The 17,172-nt window shown below is 44.2% G+C and overlaps 1 protein-coding gene across 5 annotated transcripts in view; it reads right to left on the bottom strand.

The window, feature by feature from the left end:
• Nucleotides 1–17,172, bottom strand: part of HERC1 (HECT and RLD domain containing E3 ubiquitin protein ligase family member 1) — a 341,682-nt gene that overhangs the window by 13,857 nt on the left and 310,653 nt on the right. For all 5 annotated transcript variants that reach the window (XM_073579381.1, XM_073579383.1, XM_073579385.1 and 2 more), the window contains exons 64-70: nt 16,710–16,835; nt 16,457–16,595; nt 15,927–16,108; nt 13,032–13,187; nt 11,926–12,048; nt 1,818–1,920; nt 1,199–1,368 (exon numbers count right to left, since the gene is read on the bottom strand). In XM_073579381.1, coding sequence (XP_073435482.1) covers nt 1,199–1,368; nt 1,818–1,920; nt 11,926–12,048; nt 13,032–13,187; nt 15,927–16,108; nt 16,457–16,595; nt 16,710–16,835 — 999 coding nt within the window. The remainder of the gene's footprint in view (nt 1–1,198; nt 1,369–1,817; nt 1,921–11,925; nt 12,049–13,031; nt 13,188–15,926; nt 16,109–16,456; nt 16,596–16,709; nt 16,836–17,172) is intronic.

Genomic DNA, 17,172 nt, shown 5'->3' with positions numbered 1-17,172 from the left:
TTGTCTGTCTAATATATGTCTGCTTTTGGCACGAGGCAGTTGTAAGTCGATGGGCTCCAAAGAATGATTTGGAGATGCTACAGCTTTTGCAATATTATCCAGATAAAGATGTCAGAGAAAGTGCCCTCACGGTGGCTAAGAGACACATTTGGCATCTGTCAGAAACTAACATAGCTTTGGCATTTTTGGATGAACGTATCGGTCAGGCTGAGAAGGATAAGATGTTTGCAAATTTAAGAATGAAACCTGCAAAGAAAAAGGAACTGAAACGGTTGGAAGGTAAAAACCTAGTTTTTGAAGGAAAAGACCTCAGCGATTTTGTTACAAGTAAAATAAAGACATTCTTTGAATTGTTTGGGATCCACGACGTAGAAGAATATTGCAGTGATACACCAAGAAGCTCCATCAATGCTCTTACGGTGGTGAATGACACCGCGGAAAAGGGCGTTGCTCTGATAAAGAAGTTTAATAATTCAATCAGAGATGAACAGCAGAAACAGTTCTTGTTAAGAGTTGTAGAGTATCATAGAAAAGCCGTCACCAAGCGAACAAAAGAAGGAGTTGCATCTTTTACAGCACATTAGTGTAAATCATTTAATACATATGATACTGCCCATCAATGATACTGTTTATTGTCACTATTATTCTAAGTTTTTAATTGTTTAAATTTCTAATAAAAAATACTTAACATTGAAAATCTGTTTTTTTGCGTACTTTTATTAAACTGATAAAAGTGTGCAACCACTAAATATTGTTCGATTGTCTTGAAATTTGGCATATATACTTTTTACATTAGTGAGACTCGTGGCGTAAGCAAAGTCTGCAAAAATTTGACATTTTAATTTTTACCATACAAAATGAAACACCCTACTGTGCGGTCTGTGAGTTTGCTTTTATGTCCCAATTACATGCATTTAAGTAAAACAAAAAAAAATGTCCACAAAAGGTGGGCAAACCCCTTTAATGAACTAAAATTACCAAATTTCCACAAAATAAATGAACACAAAAGCAATCAGTAAGATGTTCAAGTTTGAAAGAAGATGTTGATGAACAGTTAGGCAAATGATAAATGGGCAGAATTATTTATTCTGTAGCATAATGCTATTTGTCATTAACTTGCTAAAACAAGACTGAAAAACTGAACACAAAAAAAGAAAAGGAAGCCAATGGATAAAGTTGAAGAGATGCCATCACTGACCTGACCCTCTGAGTTACTACCCCAAGCATACACTTCACCAGCAGATGAGAGCGCCAATGTGTGCTCTGCCCCCACTGCTATGTCTTCAATAAAGATGCCCAAGAGACCTGGAACCAGCTGGGGACGATTGTGATTCCGAGCTCGACCTTCAGGCAAACCAATCAGCCGGTCTGGCGAACAATCACAATATGGAGCTCAATCACATGTAAGGCAAAGTTAGGTAATCATGCAAGATGAGTCAATATTAAGATGGAATGATAAAAAGTTTAAATAATGGGGGATAATAATCCAACAAAAAGAAAAAGGTGGCACTAACCCATCCAGTTAAAACAGTCCTTTAAGCCATAAAACGGGTAGAGCGGGAGAGGAGTGGAAAGCTGTGGACGACGGCTGTTTTGCACTGACTGCGTTTCAACGGGTCCTTTAACTAGATGGTGAGTGCCACCTTTTTTTGTTGGACTATATTGGATTTATCTTTTTGGTGTGCACCCATAATCCTACTGTTCTCTGGTATTCAGCTAACAGGTAGATTTGCAATCACAGCTGTGATAATCACAGAAGTGTCGGCAGTTTATTCCTTATCACAAACAGAATGGGGGATTAATAATCATCCACTCACCCTGACCAAAAGTGTAGACATGTCCATCTTTAGTCAGCGTGACAGAGAACTGTGTTCCACACGCCACCTTTTTGATGCCAATACCGCAGAGAATGTCCACTTTCTAAACAGAAACAAAGAATTAGGCGAAATCTCAAATTACAAAAAAATAGGGATTTTTGTGTAGTCACCGTAAAATCCTTTTCTCCGAGCCATTCATTGGGGGACACAGAGACAGTAGGTGTTATGCTGCTTGCCACTTGGAGGACACTAAGTAAACCAGAAAAAAAAAAGTTAACGCCTCCCCTGCAGTATACACCCTCTCGTTGGATGAGATTTCTCCAGTTCGGTGAAAAAAGCAGTAGGAGCTTAAACAGTCAACAATAACCATAACTATGTCAAAACCTAAGAATGCTACAATGAGCCAGTAGGCTAAACAGGGTGGGTGCTGTGTCCCCCAATGAATGGCTCGTAGAAAAGGATTTTACGTTGAGTACACAAAAATCCCTATTTCTCCTACGCCTCATTGGGGGACACAGACAGTGGGACGTCCTAAAGCAGTCCCTGGGTGGGGAGCATACATCTGCTCAACACTGAGGTACTGCCAACTGCAGGATGTGTCTGCCGAGAGCTGCATCCACAGAGGCCTGAGAATGAATTTGGTAATGTTTTGTAAAAGTATGCAGACTGGACCAAGTCGCAGCCTTGCAGACCTGTTCTGCCGAGGCCTGGTGCCGAATGGCCCAAGAGGCGCCCACTGACCGGGTAAAGTGCGCCTTAATCCCCCCCGCTGGGACAAGCGCATTCCTGACACGGTAGGATTCCTGAATCGCTAAGCGAATCCACCTGGCTAGCATTGCTTTTGAAGCGGCTAGACCCTTCCTATGCCCCTTTGGAAGTATGAACAGGGCATCTGACTAAGGAGCCATCCGCGAGATGTACCGTCTCAGCGCCCTAACCACATCCAGGGTGTGCCGGGCCTTCTCAATGCGATGGACTGGCGCCGGACAAAAGGAAGGCAAAACAATTTCCACGCTGAGATGGAAAGAGGAGACGACCTTGGGCAGGAAGGACGGGGACGTCCTGAGAACTACCTTGTCCTGATGAAAATTCAGGAACGGAGAATGGCAGGACAGGGCTGCCAATTCCGAAACTCGTCTGATTGACGTAATTGCCACTAGAAAGACCACCTTCCAAGAGAGGACGGTCAGTGACACGTTCTGCAGTGGTTCGAAAGGAGCCTCCTGTAAGGCCCCGAGAACCAGGTTAAGGTCCCATGATTCCAATGGCCTTCTATAAGGAGGCGCCACATGGGAAACTCCCTGAATGAACGTCTTGACCTGAAGTTTGGTGGCAATTTTGCGTTGGAAAAGCACTGACAAGGCCGAAATTTGGCCCTTGAGCGAGCTAAGTGCGAGGCCTGATTTTAATCAGGATTGAAGGAACTCTAATATGGCCGGAATGGAAAACACCAGAGGGGATCGACCATGATCCTTGCACCATGAAAAGAAGGTTTTCCAGGTGCGGTGATAGATGCGCATGGACACAGGCTTCCTAGCACTAATCATGGTGGAAATCACGTCGTGAGAGAACCCAGCCTGTGCTAAAATCCAGGATTCAACGGCCACACCGTCAAAGACAGGGCCCCGGAGTTCTGGTGGTAAATCGGGCCCTGTGAGAGTAGATCCATGCGATCTGGAAGTCGCCAGGGGACGTCGGCGACTAGTTGTATTAGTTCTGCGTACTATGTTCGGCGCGGCCAATCTGGCGCGACTAGGATCACTGGTACTCTCTCCGCTCTGATCTTCTTGATGACCCTCGGAAGCAAGGGAAGAGGGGGAAAGATGTACGGGAGCCGGAGCCATGGCAGAACTAGGGTGTCTGCTCTGATGGTGCATGGATCGCGCGATCGGGCAATGAACCCCAACGATGACAAATCTGCTGAAAGACTTCCGGATGAAGAGACCACTCTACCGAGGCAATGCCTTGGCGACTGAAAATCTGAAGCCCAATTTTCTACGCCCGGGATGTGGATTGCTGAGATGGGTGAATGGTTGGTCTCGGCCCAATGGAGGATGTGACTCACTTCGTGCATGGCCATCCTGCTCCGGGTACCTCCCTGGTGGTTGATATGCACTACAGCCGTGGCATTGTTGGATTGGAACCTGATGGGGTGACCTGCGAGGAGATGGCGGAAACTCCGTAGAGCTAATCTGATCGCTCGTACCTCCAAAATGTTGATGGGGAGATGTGACTCTCGAGTTGAACAACGACCCTGTGACGTGTGGTGACGAAAGACCGCACCCCAGCCGAGAAGACTTGCGTCGGTGGTTACTATCAACCATCTTACTGGGAGAAAAGACCTCCCTTGATTCAGAGTGGACCTCAGTGTCCACCACCTGAGGGCTTGCCTGACTCGCTGGGACAGAAGGATCCGACTGTCCAGGGAGAATGGGTTTTTGTCCCAAGCTAACAGCAACACAGGTTGTAAGGGACAGAGATGGAACTGTGCAAATGGAACTGCTTCCATAGCAGCCACCATCTTTCTGAGAACTCTCATGCTGAAACGAATGGAGTGAGAATGACCAACCCGCGGGCAGTGTCAGATCATTCCTAAAAAGGAAATCTGCTGAGCCGGTTTCGAGAAAGACTTTTCAAAGTTTATCTTCCATCCCAGGCGCGAAAGTGTATTTACTGTTATATCCACGGATTCCTCGCAGGCTGGAAGAGACGGACCCTTGATGAGCAGGTCGTCCAGATACAGACACTCTCCCCGAGAGTGGAGAATGGCCATGACAGCCGCCATGACCTTGGTAAACACCCTGGGGGCGGTGTCGAGTCCGAAGGGCAAGGCAACGAACTGGAAGTGTTCCTCGTGAATTGCAAAACGCAGGAACTGCTGGTGGGACAGGCAGATCGGAATGTGAAGGTAAGCGTCCTTGATGTCGATGGATGCTAGGAACTCTCCTTTTTCCATGGAAGCGACAACTGATCGCCATACCCTGACAAACTGATTTAACAGTTTGAGATCCAGAATAGGTTGCATCGTCCCGTCCTTCTTTGGAACCACAAACAGGTTTGAATAAAATCCTCTGAACCTTTCGTGATGAGGGTCCGGAATGATGACTCCATCCCTTAGCAGAGCCTGAACAGCCCGAAGGAAGGCTCTTGTCTCTTTCTTGGGGGGAGAAGGGAAAAACCGAGTTGGAGGGGGAGAAGAAAATACTATCTTGTTTCCGGAGGACACCAGCTCCCTGACCCACTTGTCGTGGACGACCGCGAGCCAGGTGTGGCTGAAGGAAAGTAGGTGACCGCCTACTTTGTCGGTGTCCGCAGGATACCGCAACAAGTCATTGGGTAGATCTATGAGATCTGGCTCCCCTAGATCCAAAAAGCCCTAGGCCTGGGTTTCCAAGAGCGGTTAGGTCTGTATGAGACCCGGGAGCCTCTGTCTCCGCGCGGGGACCGACCTGATCCAGAAGAGAAGGTAGATGAGGACCAACCGGAATTGTTGCGAAAAGATCAAAAACGCGTCAGCTGTTAGTTGCGAAACGGCCGAACAGCCTTTTGTTGAGGAAGGAATTTACTTTTTCCCCCGGTAGTATCAGAAGTGAGCTGGTCCAGTTTCTCTCCAAAAAGACGACCCGTTTGAAAGGGGAGAGAAGTCAACGATCTTTTAGTTGTGGCATTCGCCCGCCAGTCGCGGAGCCATAGGGCTATTCTAACGGAGATCGCATTAGCGGCAGTTTGAGCAGCGCAATTGGCGGCATCAAAAGAAGCGTCCACTACAAAGTCCGCTGCGTGAAATATCTGCCTGGCGACAGTGGTTGCCTCCGGAGGAAGATTGGTGCCCTGGAAGGAAGTAATCAAGACTTCTGCCCAAACGGCCATTGTCTTAGTGACCCAAATTGCCGCGAAAGATGGAAAAAGCGCTGCTCCTGAAGCTTCAAAAACTGAACGGGCAAGGTAGTCAATTTGACAATCGGAGGGGTTTCTGATTGAGGAACCCTCAGAAACGGATAGGAGCGTTTTAGAAGCAAGACGCAATACAGGAGGGTCCACCCGAGGGGACTGTAACCAATCCTACATTAGGTCTGGATCAAAAGAGTATTTAGCCTGAGTCGACTTTTGCTCTGTGAACCGCTTATGTGGCCGATCCCCATGTTTCTGGACAATTTCCTTAAAGTCCGCATGGCTAGTAAATAACCTGCGCACACGCTTGGTTTTCTTAAATGAGATAGGATGTGCTGGAGCAGGAATATTATCCTCATCCAACTTCAGAAACCTATTGACTGATTCTATAAGAGAATCAAGCAACCCTTGATCAGTTGGGCGATTCTGAGGGGCTGACGTGTCAGATTCGAATTCAGAGTCGTGCTCGCTGTGAACCTCAGGAGATGGAGAGCGAGAGACAGGAGTCGCAGATGCTGAGGCGCGAACCAGGGCTGTGGAGTCGGTAAGCCACAGTTGCGACTCCGACTCCTGGATTTGATCAGGCTCCGACTCCGGCTCCTTCATAAATGGCCAATTCATAACAACAAATTTACTGTTGTAAAATATTAAACATCGTGCTTATTCAATTTCTCACCATCATATAAGTAATCAGACCGCTTAGAGCAAAAACTACATTTATTAGAATACAATTAGAATATAGCAAATAACTTTTATAAACTTTTCTAAACTGTAAATAAATATGCAATAAACACTTTTATGCAGTTAATAAGAAGAAATCTGTAAATTTGTCCTCAGAAAAAGTATTGCCTCTGTCAGATCCTCCTTCACGGATGCCCTCAAATCTGATCTAATTATTTTGAGAGCAGAGAACAACCTCTCTACACTATCTTGTGTTGGTGGCAAAGCAGTAACCACTCGGGCAACATCTCTGACAATGTCAGGATACAGAGGAATCGCTTGTTGCACTGTTATTTTTGATGAACGGTCAAATTTCTCAATTTCTTTTAGTGCACATGAAAAATTCTGCTGAAATGTACTGGCTGTGTTCCTTGATGGGGATGACTCTTCTTCTATGCGGGAACGCTTTGCACGGTCCTTGTGATCCAAATATTTTTCGAAATTAAATTCTTCATCAGTTGATGATGAGGGTGAAGATGTGGCAGGACGACCAAATTCTTCTTGTTCCTCCTGACTGTTCTGCAACCCTTTCATCCTTACTGCTATTTCAAACAGAGCTTCTTTTCCTTTACTTAGCTGTTGATCATCTAGAAGAATCCGATGCATTGGGTCTACATAAACAGCTGCCAAAAGAATGTTATTTTGTAATAGTAGCTCCTCTCTCCGTTTCCTTGATGTAGCAATGCCACTTGCAATTAACCCTCCTCTTTGGGACAGGCGAAACATCAGGTTCTTCCACTCCTTTAAGAAAATACCTGGAGTTAAGTCCTCTGCTTGTAATTTTTTAGTCACTGTAAATGGGTGCTCTAGCAATTTTTCCAGCTCAGTCACCTGATTCCACTGACTTTCATTTAGCGTCAGTTGAGGGTTAGCCATGTCTACAAGAAAGGTTTTCCGTTCAACCAAGCGCTGAATCATTAAGTAAGTACTGCCCCATCGTGTGGCTTGATCAATAATTGCCCCTTTTCCAGCACGTCTCTTCAAAATTGAGTCAACTTTAGGGGTTCTGGCAACAGTAGCCAATTTTCTCATCTTGCCAATCAGTGCAGCAGCATGTCCTTCTTGCAGACTGTCTCTTATAGCCAGCTGTAGCGTATGCACAACACAGCGCATGTGATGAATGAAAGAACATATTGACACAGTTCCAACAAGATCATCTAAACTATCATGTTGCTGTTCATCTGAAGCAACTTCAGTTTGCTCCTCAGTTACAATACTGTGTTCCTCTATTTCAAACATTTCTGTGTCTGTGGACCCAGAATGTTCTTCTAGCTGCTGGTCACCATCATTACTCTCATTCATTAGCTTAATAGTACTTATCATATTTGAAGCATTGTCAGTTACGACAGAAAGAACTTGCTCTTTTTTAAGTTCATAGTCTTGCAGAACCTTTTCCACCAAGACCTGGAGAAACTCACTGGTGTGATGAGCTTTGGTGTCTTTTACTGCCAATGTCTTGGTAACTATTTCATTTTTGTCACAAACAAATCGGACATTGATGGCAAAATAGTTCACTCTGTGACGTGTGCAGGCATCCATTTTAAGAAACAGAAAGCGTCCCTTGAGAGTTTTTTAAGTTCTTCCTTTTGTTTAAAAGCTTCTTCGATTACTAATTTTCTAATACTCTCTCTCTCCAGAGAAACACCAAGCTTGCGGGCCATTTCCCCATTCAGACACATAAAAGCTGGTCGTGAAAATAATGAAATAGGCACACTATCCTTTACAACAAGCTCTATGATCTGTTTTTTAAATGTATCTACTGTCATTGTCACAGTAACTTTGTCACTGACAAAATATCTTGCAACTGATGGCTGCAAAGTTCTCTGCTCCTTTGTTTGGCTGGAAGAGCTGGGCACTGGTTCATTGGTTTGGATGCAGTCTTTCTCATCCACTGCTTTCAGTACTTCTGGATGAAAGCGCTGTAGAAGCTCTGGTAGGAGAAATTTTATCTTTGCCTGAATATGCACTCATCTTGGCTTCACAGCATTTGTTTTCGTCTGGATCATTTGTCATACACTGACAGACATAATGTTTTCTATCTTGAGTGATGGTGAAATGTTCAAATACAGCTGATTTAATGTGATGCTTCTTTGACATTCTCAGGTTTTTAATTCTGCATTCACAATCCAAATGACAATTGTTTTTCCTAAAAACAATTGTACAAAATTATTGCCAGGTCGTACAACTGATATAGTGGTCAGTAATACTGTTATTATTCCTCATGTACTCACAGTTAACTGATGCAAAGTTTGTTGAAAGGATAATACTTCTTACAGTCTTCCTCTTCTGAGTAGCAGGCAGCTGTGAGATGCTTGGAAGACGCACACCTAGTATGATCTAGTCTAGAGGAGGAGCTTTACGACTAAGAATTTGCAACACATTTTCACTTTCAGTTTCATACATTGTAAGTAGGGGGGTTGGGGCAGCATGAGGTTAACCAAGTATAAGATTAGATAAGGGCAGTGGAGAACAGTGACACACAAGAAGTAAGAAATGTCTCTATCTCCAGCAGAACTGCTTATCACTGTTGTTCATAGTTTGATAGAACATATATATTTGAGTAACATTTATAAAATTCATATGAAAGTTCAATTATGAAATATTAATACATTTTTTTTTAAAGCTGGAGTCGGAGTCGGTACATTTCTACCGACTCCGACCAAAACTAACTCCGACTCCACAGCCCTGGCGCGAACGTGACTAGGGGACGCGTCATGGGTCCGCTTTCTGTAGACCTGACTATCCCTTGAACGAGTATGGCCCCTGCTGGTAGACGGTTCCCGGCCGACGCCAGAGCCCTCCTCGGGAGGTAAGGACGCTTTCTGACTTAACCCCTTCCTTACCGATAACGGAATAGTACATCATCGGTAAGGTCCCCCGCTTTAAGGTGGGCTCCAGCAGTGAGCCCACCTCAAAGCCGCAACATGTCAGCTGTTAAAAACAGCTGACATGTGCCCGCAATAGGCGCGAGCGGAATCGCCGTCCACCCACGCCTATTAGCTAGTTAAATCCCGCTGTCAAAGCTGACAGCGGGCATTTACATAGCATTTCCGGCCGCCGGGCCGGAAATGAGCTCATCGCCGACCCCGTCACGTGATAGGTGGTCGGCGTGATATCGCCCATATGAAGCAGAGCCGATCGAGTATTGCATGCTTCAAGCCTCCTATGGAGGCTATTGAAGCATGCCAAAAGTTATAAAAAAAAAAAAAAAAAAAAAAAAAAAAGTTTAAAAATAAAAAAAAACCTAGAAGTTCAAATCACCCCCTTTTGCCCCAATCAAAATAAAACAATAAAAAAAATCCCACATACACATTAGGTATCGCCGTGTTCAGAATCACCAGATCTATCAATAATAAAAAAAAAAAGCATTAACCCGATCGCTAACGGCGTAGCAGGAAAAAGGATTGAAACCGCCAGAATTACGTTTTTTGGGTCGCCGCGACACTGCATTAAAATGCAATAACGGGCGATCAAAATAATGTACCTGCACAAAAGTGGTATTAAAAACGTCAGCCCCGCATGCAAAAAATAAGCCCTCAATCGACCCCAGATCACGAAAAATAGAGATGCTACGGGTCTCAGAAAATTGCGCAATTTTTTTTTTTTTAGCAAACTGAAATTTTTTTTCACCAGTTAGATAAAAGAAAGCATAGACATGTTTGGTGTCAATGAACTCGTAATGACCTGGAGAATCATAATGGCAGGTTAGATTTAGCAACTAGTGAACCTAGCAAAAAAGCCAAGCAAAAAACAAGGGTGGGATTGCACTTTTTTTTGCAATTTCACCGCACTTGGAATTTTTTTCCCGTTTTCGAGTACACGACATGGTAAAACCAATGGTGTCATTTAAAAGTACAACTCGTCCCGCAAAAAATAAGCACCTCACATGGCCATATTGACGGAAAAATACAAAAGATATGGCTCTAAAAAGAAGGGGAGCGAAAAACGAAAAATCGAAAAAAGCTCGGGGACTGAAGGAGTTAAAGAGTCCTCTCGGAGGGAGAATATAGCCTGGGTCAGAGACTCCACTGACCGTGACAGGGACAGGGACGCAGCCCACTCAGGGGTACTAAACGCACGAGGCCCGTCAGCAGCAGCGGCGAGGGGCATTTGAGCGCAGGTTGGGGCGCAGGCCGGGTCGCAGTCCTTGCATAACGGATTAGTCTGTGCACTGGGTAAGGCAGACTTGCAAGTGGTACACACGGTAAAAAAAACGCAGTGTGCTTCTTAGTAGCCCATTTAGCCTCCTGAGATTGAGACATAGCGCTCCTGAAAGGGTTAACGGCAGAGTGTCTGCAGCTGGAGGGAATGTGCCGGGAAGGGGTTAAGCTTTAATCTGAGGGCAGATGCAGCTTACCCACGGTCCTGTGCTGTGTTCCCCGGGAGGAAAGGGGTGGCCCTGTGGTGTCACCCCGTATCCGGCTGTCCAGAGCAGGCATAGCGCTCCTGAAGGGGTTAAAGGCAGCTGAGGTAAAAGACATAGCCCCCGAGATTAGAATTGCGTGTCTCGTAAGTAATGAGAGGCGCCAAGAGGAGGGGGCGGCGACGTTAGCGCGGGCGGCACTATTCAAATTGCTGCCTAGCAGGCCGTAAAAACATGGAAGGGGGCGGCGCTAGTGGAAAAGCCGGGGACTAAATTTTTTACCTACCTGAGCGCCGCAAGCGGGGGGGTGGGGGGCCGCGATGGGGCGCCGATGCACCGCTGCTGATGCTAAGTCAGCGCTTCTCCCGGGGACCAGTACCCGACCCCATACCTCTACTCCAGTGCTCAGGCCTGCCGTCGCTGTCCGTGCCATCCATGCAGGTCTTCTCATCCTCCTGGGCTTATGTAGCAGAGCTGGGGGAGTTCTTAAAGGGGTATGCTCAATTGATCTTCCCTATGGCAGGGGGATGGAGAGCTATGGGGCTCATTCAGAGCATTCGGAAGTGCTGTTCCAGTCTTCTCCATTGCACTCCTTGCGCTTGCCCTCGTATCCGTGGATTATCGGGACCGTAAAGATCATCGCCAGAGGAATCAGCCCCAATCGTCGCAGGAAAGTGTACGGGGAGGTATACTCCGTGTGCTTGCCTGTTGTTGGTTCGGGGGAGAGCGGGCCGTAGAAAGGAACCGTCGCCCCCTTTACTCCGATAATTAAAAAATAAACATTTACAGAAAAATAAAAAATAAAATAAAAACGGTGGGTTCTGAAGCCAGACCCAAGTGCCTCCTATAGACACTAAGCAAGAACTGGAGAAATCTCATCCAGCGAGAGGGTGTATACTGCAGGAGAGGAGTTAACTTTTTTTTTTTCTGGTTTACTTAGTGTCCTCCAAGTGGCAAGCAGCATAACACCCACTGTCTCTGTGTCCCCCAATGAGGCGTAGGAGAAAGAACAAATTCTGCAAGGATTTTAATTTCAGGAACAATATAAACATCTGAATACTATGTATCGTGTGAAAGGCTACAAATCCCACACGGCAAAGTATCAAGTTTAATTTAAGAGAAAAAAAGGTCAACCTGGGGCGAAGATTTTGCAGTCGAGTTTCCCAAACCAAGTTTCCCATAATCTCCATCACCAAATGCCCAGACCAGCAATCCATCAGCAGAAACTACTAACGTATGGTTCAGCCCACAGGCCACCTGAAATACACGTCAGGATAGGACATTTACTTTTTACATGTTATACGGCAGCAGACGTCAATCAAGACAAAGTGGTACTAAAAATGAAGAGTGACTCATCACTCCTACACTATCGCCCATGTGACTATTAAAGGCTTTATCCACATAACATAAGCACTGCAGCCCATCAGTGGCCAATAATGGACTGCAGCTCCCACAATTCCTATGTACGTCCGAGCTTAGTCCAGACAAGGTGTGAGTGAAGGGCCCATTAGCAGCTGCTGATTGGCTGCAGTGCTCATGTGGAATAATGTCACACAAGCCATGGGTGATCCGCCACTGTCATGGTTGTAAAGGCGTTACTGTGCCAGATGAACATCATTTATTTTTTTATTTTTCTTAGGGGAATATAGTATTTAATGAAGCATTGTCCGAGTAGTGGACAATCTCTTTAAAAGTGGTGAATGGTGGTTTGATAACTTTCGTTTCTCCATCATAATAAAAGCAGCGATTTCAACAGAGGGACATCTACTAAGGTATTCATGAGCCATATAACATCTATGCAGCATTTCAATAACAACATTGCTGACAGGGATCCTTTAAGGCTGTGTGCACACGCTGCGGATTTTGCTGCGGTTCCGCAGCGGTTTTGGCCGCTGCGGACACGCAGCAGTTTCTGCTGCGGTGTACAGTACCATGATTCCCTATGGGAATCAAAAACCGCAGTGCAGACGGTGCGGAATTTTCCGCGCGGATTATCTGCGGTTTTCAATCCGCAGAAAGAATTGACATGTCAATTCTTTCTGCGGATTCTCCTGTGGTTTGCCATCTCCTCCATTGAGGAGATGAAAAACCGCAGGGCAAAACCGCAGAGCAATCCGCAGGTAAAACCGCAGGTATTTTGACCTGCGGTTTCACCTGCAGATTTTACAAAATCCGCACCTAATCCGCAGCGTGTGCACACAGCCTTAGGGTGATTAATTTAATTATTCTCGTCACATTACCTGTCCTATGTGAAATCCTTCAAGTGCTGTCACACGCTCAGGCAATTTCTTGTTGGATGTGTTTCCTAAACCCAGACGACCATAATCGCCATTTCCAAATGTGAAAAGTTTGCCATCTGCTGTCACCACGGCTGAGTGTTTGAAGCCACAAGACATCTGGAATTTGGTTCAGAATAGATGTTCACACTGCTAAGAATACTGTACACAATTTCATTCATGGACAATGAATGGAGGTGTTTAGAACGTGCAGGACCCATTGTTCCAATTTAACATGCCACCCCACTTTCTCAGTGAGACAACTTCTAACTATCTACAAGGTATCTCCTTTCCTTTGGATAAGGCAGAACTTGCATTTATGGCTCAAAATATTTAACCACTTTCCAATAGAAGACATAATATTAAGTCTTAAGTTGGGTCACCATGTATGGAGCTGGCTCAGTAGCTGAGCCTGCAACATACCAAGCGGCAGCGCTGTCACTGGCTTCCACCAGCTCCTGCGACAGCCATCTTGGTCTTCTTATGAAGCCTATTCTGTGGGTGGACTTAGGGCTCATACTCACATGGGAGAAACTCAGACGAGTCTCGCACGTCAATACCCGGGCATTGTCGCCGGCACTCGGATCACAGCATTCAGCTGCATGTATTTCTATGCAGCTGAACGCCCCGATCCAAGTGCCGGCAGCAGTGCCGGGTATTGACGTGCGAGCCTCGTCCGAGTTTCTCGCATGTGAGTATGAGCCCTTAATAGGAGAACATCTTTTTCACTACATAATGCAATACTAATGGTATTTTATAATATGGTACAAGCAACAGAACAATCGCGGGTTCAGGTCTCTCCTAAGGAGACTAAAAAAAATAAGAGTAAAAATATATATATTTTTAAACGGATAATATATATTTAAATCACCTAAAAAAGGTAAAAACAATTAAAAATATATACATATTTGGTAAACAACCTAATGACAAAAGAAAATATAAAAGCAAGAATTGTGCTTTTTAGCTATTCGTACACCCAGAAAATAAGCCCTCATAAGGCTATATCGAAAGGAATAATAATATATATATATATACACACACACAGTCATATGTAAAAGTTTGGGCACCCCTATTAATGTTAACCTTTTTTCTTTATAACAATTTTGGTTTTTGCAACAGCTATTTCAGTTTCATATATCTAATAACTGATGGACTCAGTTATATTTCTGGATTCAAATGAGGTTTATTGTACTAACAGAAAATGCGCAATCTGCATTTAAACAAAATTTGACCGGTGCAAAAGTATGGGCACCCTTATTTTCTTGATTTGAACACTCCTAACTACTTTTTACTGACTTCCTGAAGCACTAAATTGGTTTTGTAACCTCATTGAGCTTTGAACTTCATAGCCAGGTGTATCAAATCATGAGAAAAGGTATTTCAAGTGGCCACTTGCAAGTAGTTCTCCTATTTGATTCTCCCATGAAGAGTGGCATCATGGGCTCCTCAAAACAACTCTCAAATGATCTGAAAACAACATAGCTTTTCAGGGGAAGGATACAAAAAGTTGTCTCAGAGATTTAACCTGTCAGTTTCCACTGTGAGGAACATAGTAAGGAAATGGAAGAACACAGGTACAGTTCTTGTTAAGCCCAGAAGTGGCAGGCCAAGAAAAATATCAGAAAGGCAGAGAAGAAGAATGGTGAGAACAGTCAAGGACAATCCACAGACCACCTCCAAAGACCTGCAGCATGATCTTGCTGCAGATGGTGTCACTGTGCATCGGTCAACAATACAGCGCATGCATAACGCCTTTTTGTATGACCAAACAACTCAATCTTTGTTTCATCAGTCCACAGGACCTTCTTCCAAAATGTAACTGGCTTGTCCAAATGTGCTTTTGCATACCTCAGGCGACACTGTTTGTGGCGTGCTTGCAGAAACGGCTTCTTTCGCATCACTCTCCCATACAGCTTCTCCTTGTGCAAAGTGCGCTGTATTGTTGACCGATGCACAGTGACACCATCTGCAGCAAGATGATGCTGCAGGTCTTTGGAGGTGGTCTGTGGATTGTCCTTGACTGTTCCCACCATTCTTCTTCTCTGTCTTTCTGATATTTTTCTTGGCCTGCCACTTCTGGGCTTAACAAGAACTGTACCTGTGTTCTTCCATTTCCTTACTATGTTCCTCACAGTGGAAACTGACAGGTTAAATCTCTGAGACAACTTTTTGTATCCTTCCCCTGAAAAGCTATGTTGTTTTCAGATCATTTGAGAGTTGTTTTGAGGAGCCCATGATGCCACTCTTCATGGGAGAATCAAATAGGAGAACTACTTGCAAGTGGCCACTTGAAATACCTTTTCTCATGATTTGATACACCTGGCTATGAAGTTCAAAGCTCAATGAGGTTACAAAACCAATTTAGTGCTTCAGGAAGTCAATAAAAAGTAGTTAGGAGTGTTCAAATCAAGAAAATGATAAGGGTGCCCATACTTTTGCACCGGTCAAATTTTGTTTAAATGCAGATTGCACATTTTCTGTTAGTACAATAAACCTCATTTGAATCCAGAAATATAACTGAGTCCATCAGTTATTAGATATATGAAACTGAAATAGCTGTTGCAAAAACCAAAATTGTTATAAAGAAAAAAGGTTAACATTAATAGGGGTGCCCAAACTTTTACATATGACTGTATATATAACTTGGAAAAGGGGGAGGAAAAAACTAAAGCGCAAACACAGAAGATCACCCGATCATGCATGGGTTTTTAAAAGGCAGAGGTCGATAAATAGAGATGAAGGTGAAGCAATGTTAAAACAAGTCCCCAGCCACATAGTAAACCGTTTCTTTAGTGAAATTGTGGTAACCTCTAAATCTCAGCAACTGTTTTGTTGCCACACTGCTAGAAGACGACTTACCTGCACAACCTCCTCTCCTTGTAACGCTTCAATTTGCCTAGGTCGCCTTTGTCGGTCACTATTTCCATGTCCCAATTTGCCGTAATCTCCATCTCCCCAGCTGAACACTTCTCCGCTCTCAGTTAGCGCCATAGAGTGTCCATCTGAACCGCAGGAAGTCACCAGCTGTGTCACCACAAATCCTATAAAAAATGTACACAATTCCTTAGGCCACGTTCACACGTTCAGTATTTTACATTAGTATTTGTAAGCTAAAACTAGGAGAGGAACAATCAGAGGAAAAATATAATAGAATCACGTCACCACTCCTGTATTTATCACTCCTGGTTTTGACGTACAAATACTGACCAGATACCTAATATGTGAGAGAAAATACTCTAATATCAGCCCTTCGATAATTGCGGCAGAATACGTACTTTTAAGACATTTGCCAGGTAACTTAATATCCTAAACATGAAAATCTCAAGGATAACTGCTTATTCTAATACATTACTTTTTTATTATGTCTGCGCTCTTTGTATATACTTTACCTTGAAGAGCGGAGATGACAGTCAGAACATGAAGATCATCCGAATTACCTTGACCAAGCCGACCATAACTTCCCTCTCCACAGGCTAACACAGTGCCATTCGCTTGGATGACAAAAGTACAATTTTGACCACAGATAACCTGGGAACAAATTCAGACTTAACTATATGATGTTTGTAAATGAAAAACTAGAACAGTGTGGTTACTCATACCAATTATACCTACACAGGCCTTCCACCATTTCCCTAAAGATACCTGCTGTGCCTGAGAGAACGAGCTTGCTGCCGATGGAATCATCACATTTCTGCCCGCTTCTGCTAGTTGTCCATGCCGTCCAGCTCCCCACAGAAATACATCACACTTGCCTCCAAGATGCCAATCCTGTGATGAAAAATATGACTAGTGCAAATACTTTATGCCATGTTGTAAAATTGAATTCCTCCTTTAAGGTTTGAGATTCACAATGGCTTTTTTTTTTGTAAATCCAAGCCTGATATTATATTTTAAAATCAGTAAGTTTTATTCTGCAAACAAAACTGTGAACAACTAAAAAAGAAAATAATTATTCTAGATGGTTTCCCTTCAGTCAGCAATTTACATTCTCTTTGTTACAAAAAACAAAACTAGACCCATGGCTTGGCTATAAAGGCAGCTGGCTGCAGCAGGAGCCTCCCCCCATGCTCTGTCCGCAATACAGGACTAGGTTAAGATAGATACC

Source organism: Dendrobates tinctorius, unplaced genomic scaffold (assembly GCF_039654945.1).
Source record: "Dendrobates tinctorius isolate UK_male_01 unplaced genomic scaffold, ASM3965494v1 ptg000062l, whole genome shotgun sequence".
Lineage (NCBI taxonomy): Eukaryota > Metazoa > Chordata > Amphibia > Anura > Dendrobatidae > Dendrobates > Dendrobates tinctorius.
The sequence above is the reverse complement of the archived record's forward strand: the minus strand, read 5'-3'. Positions and strand labels throughout refer to the sequence as shown.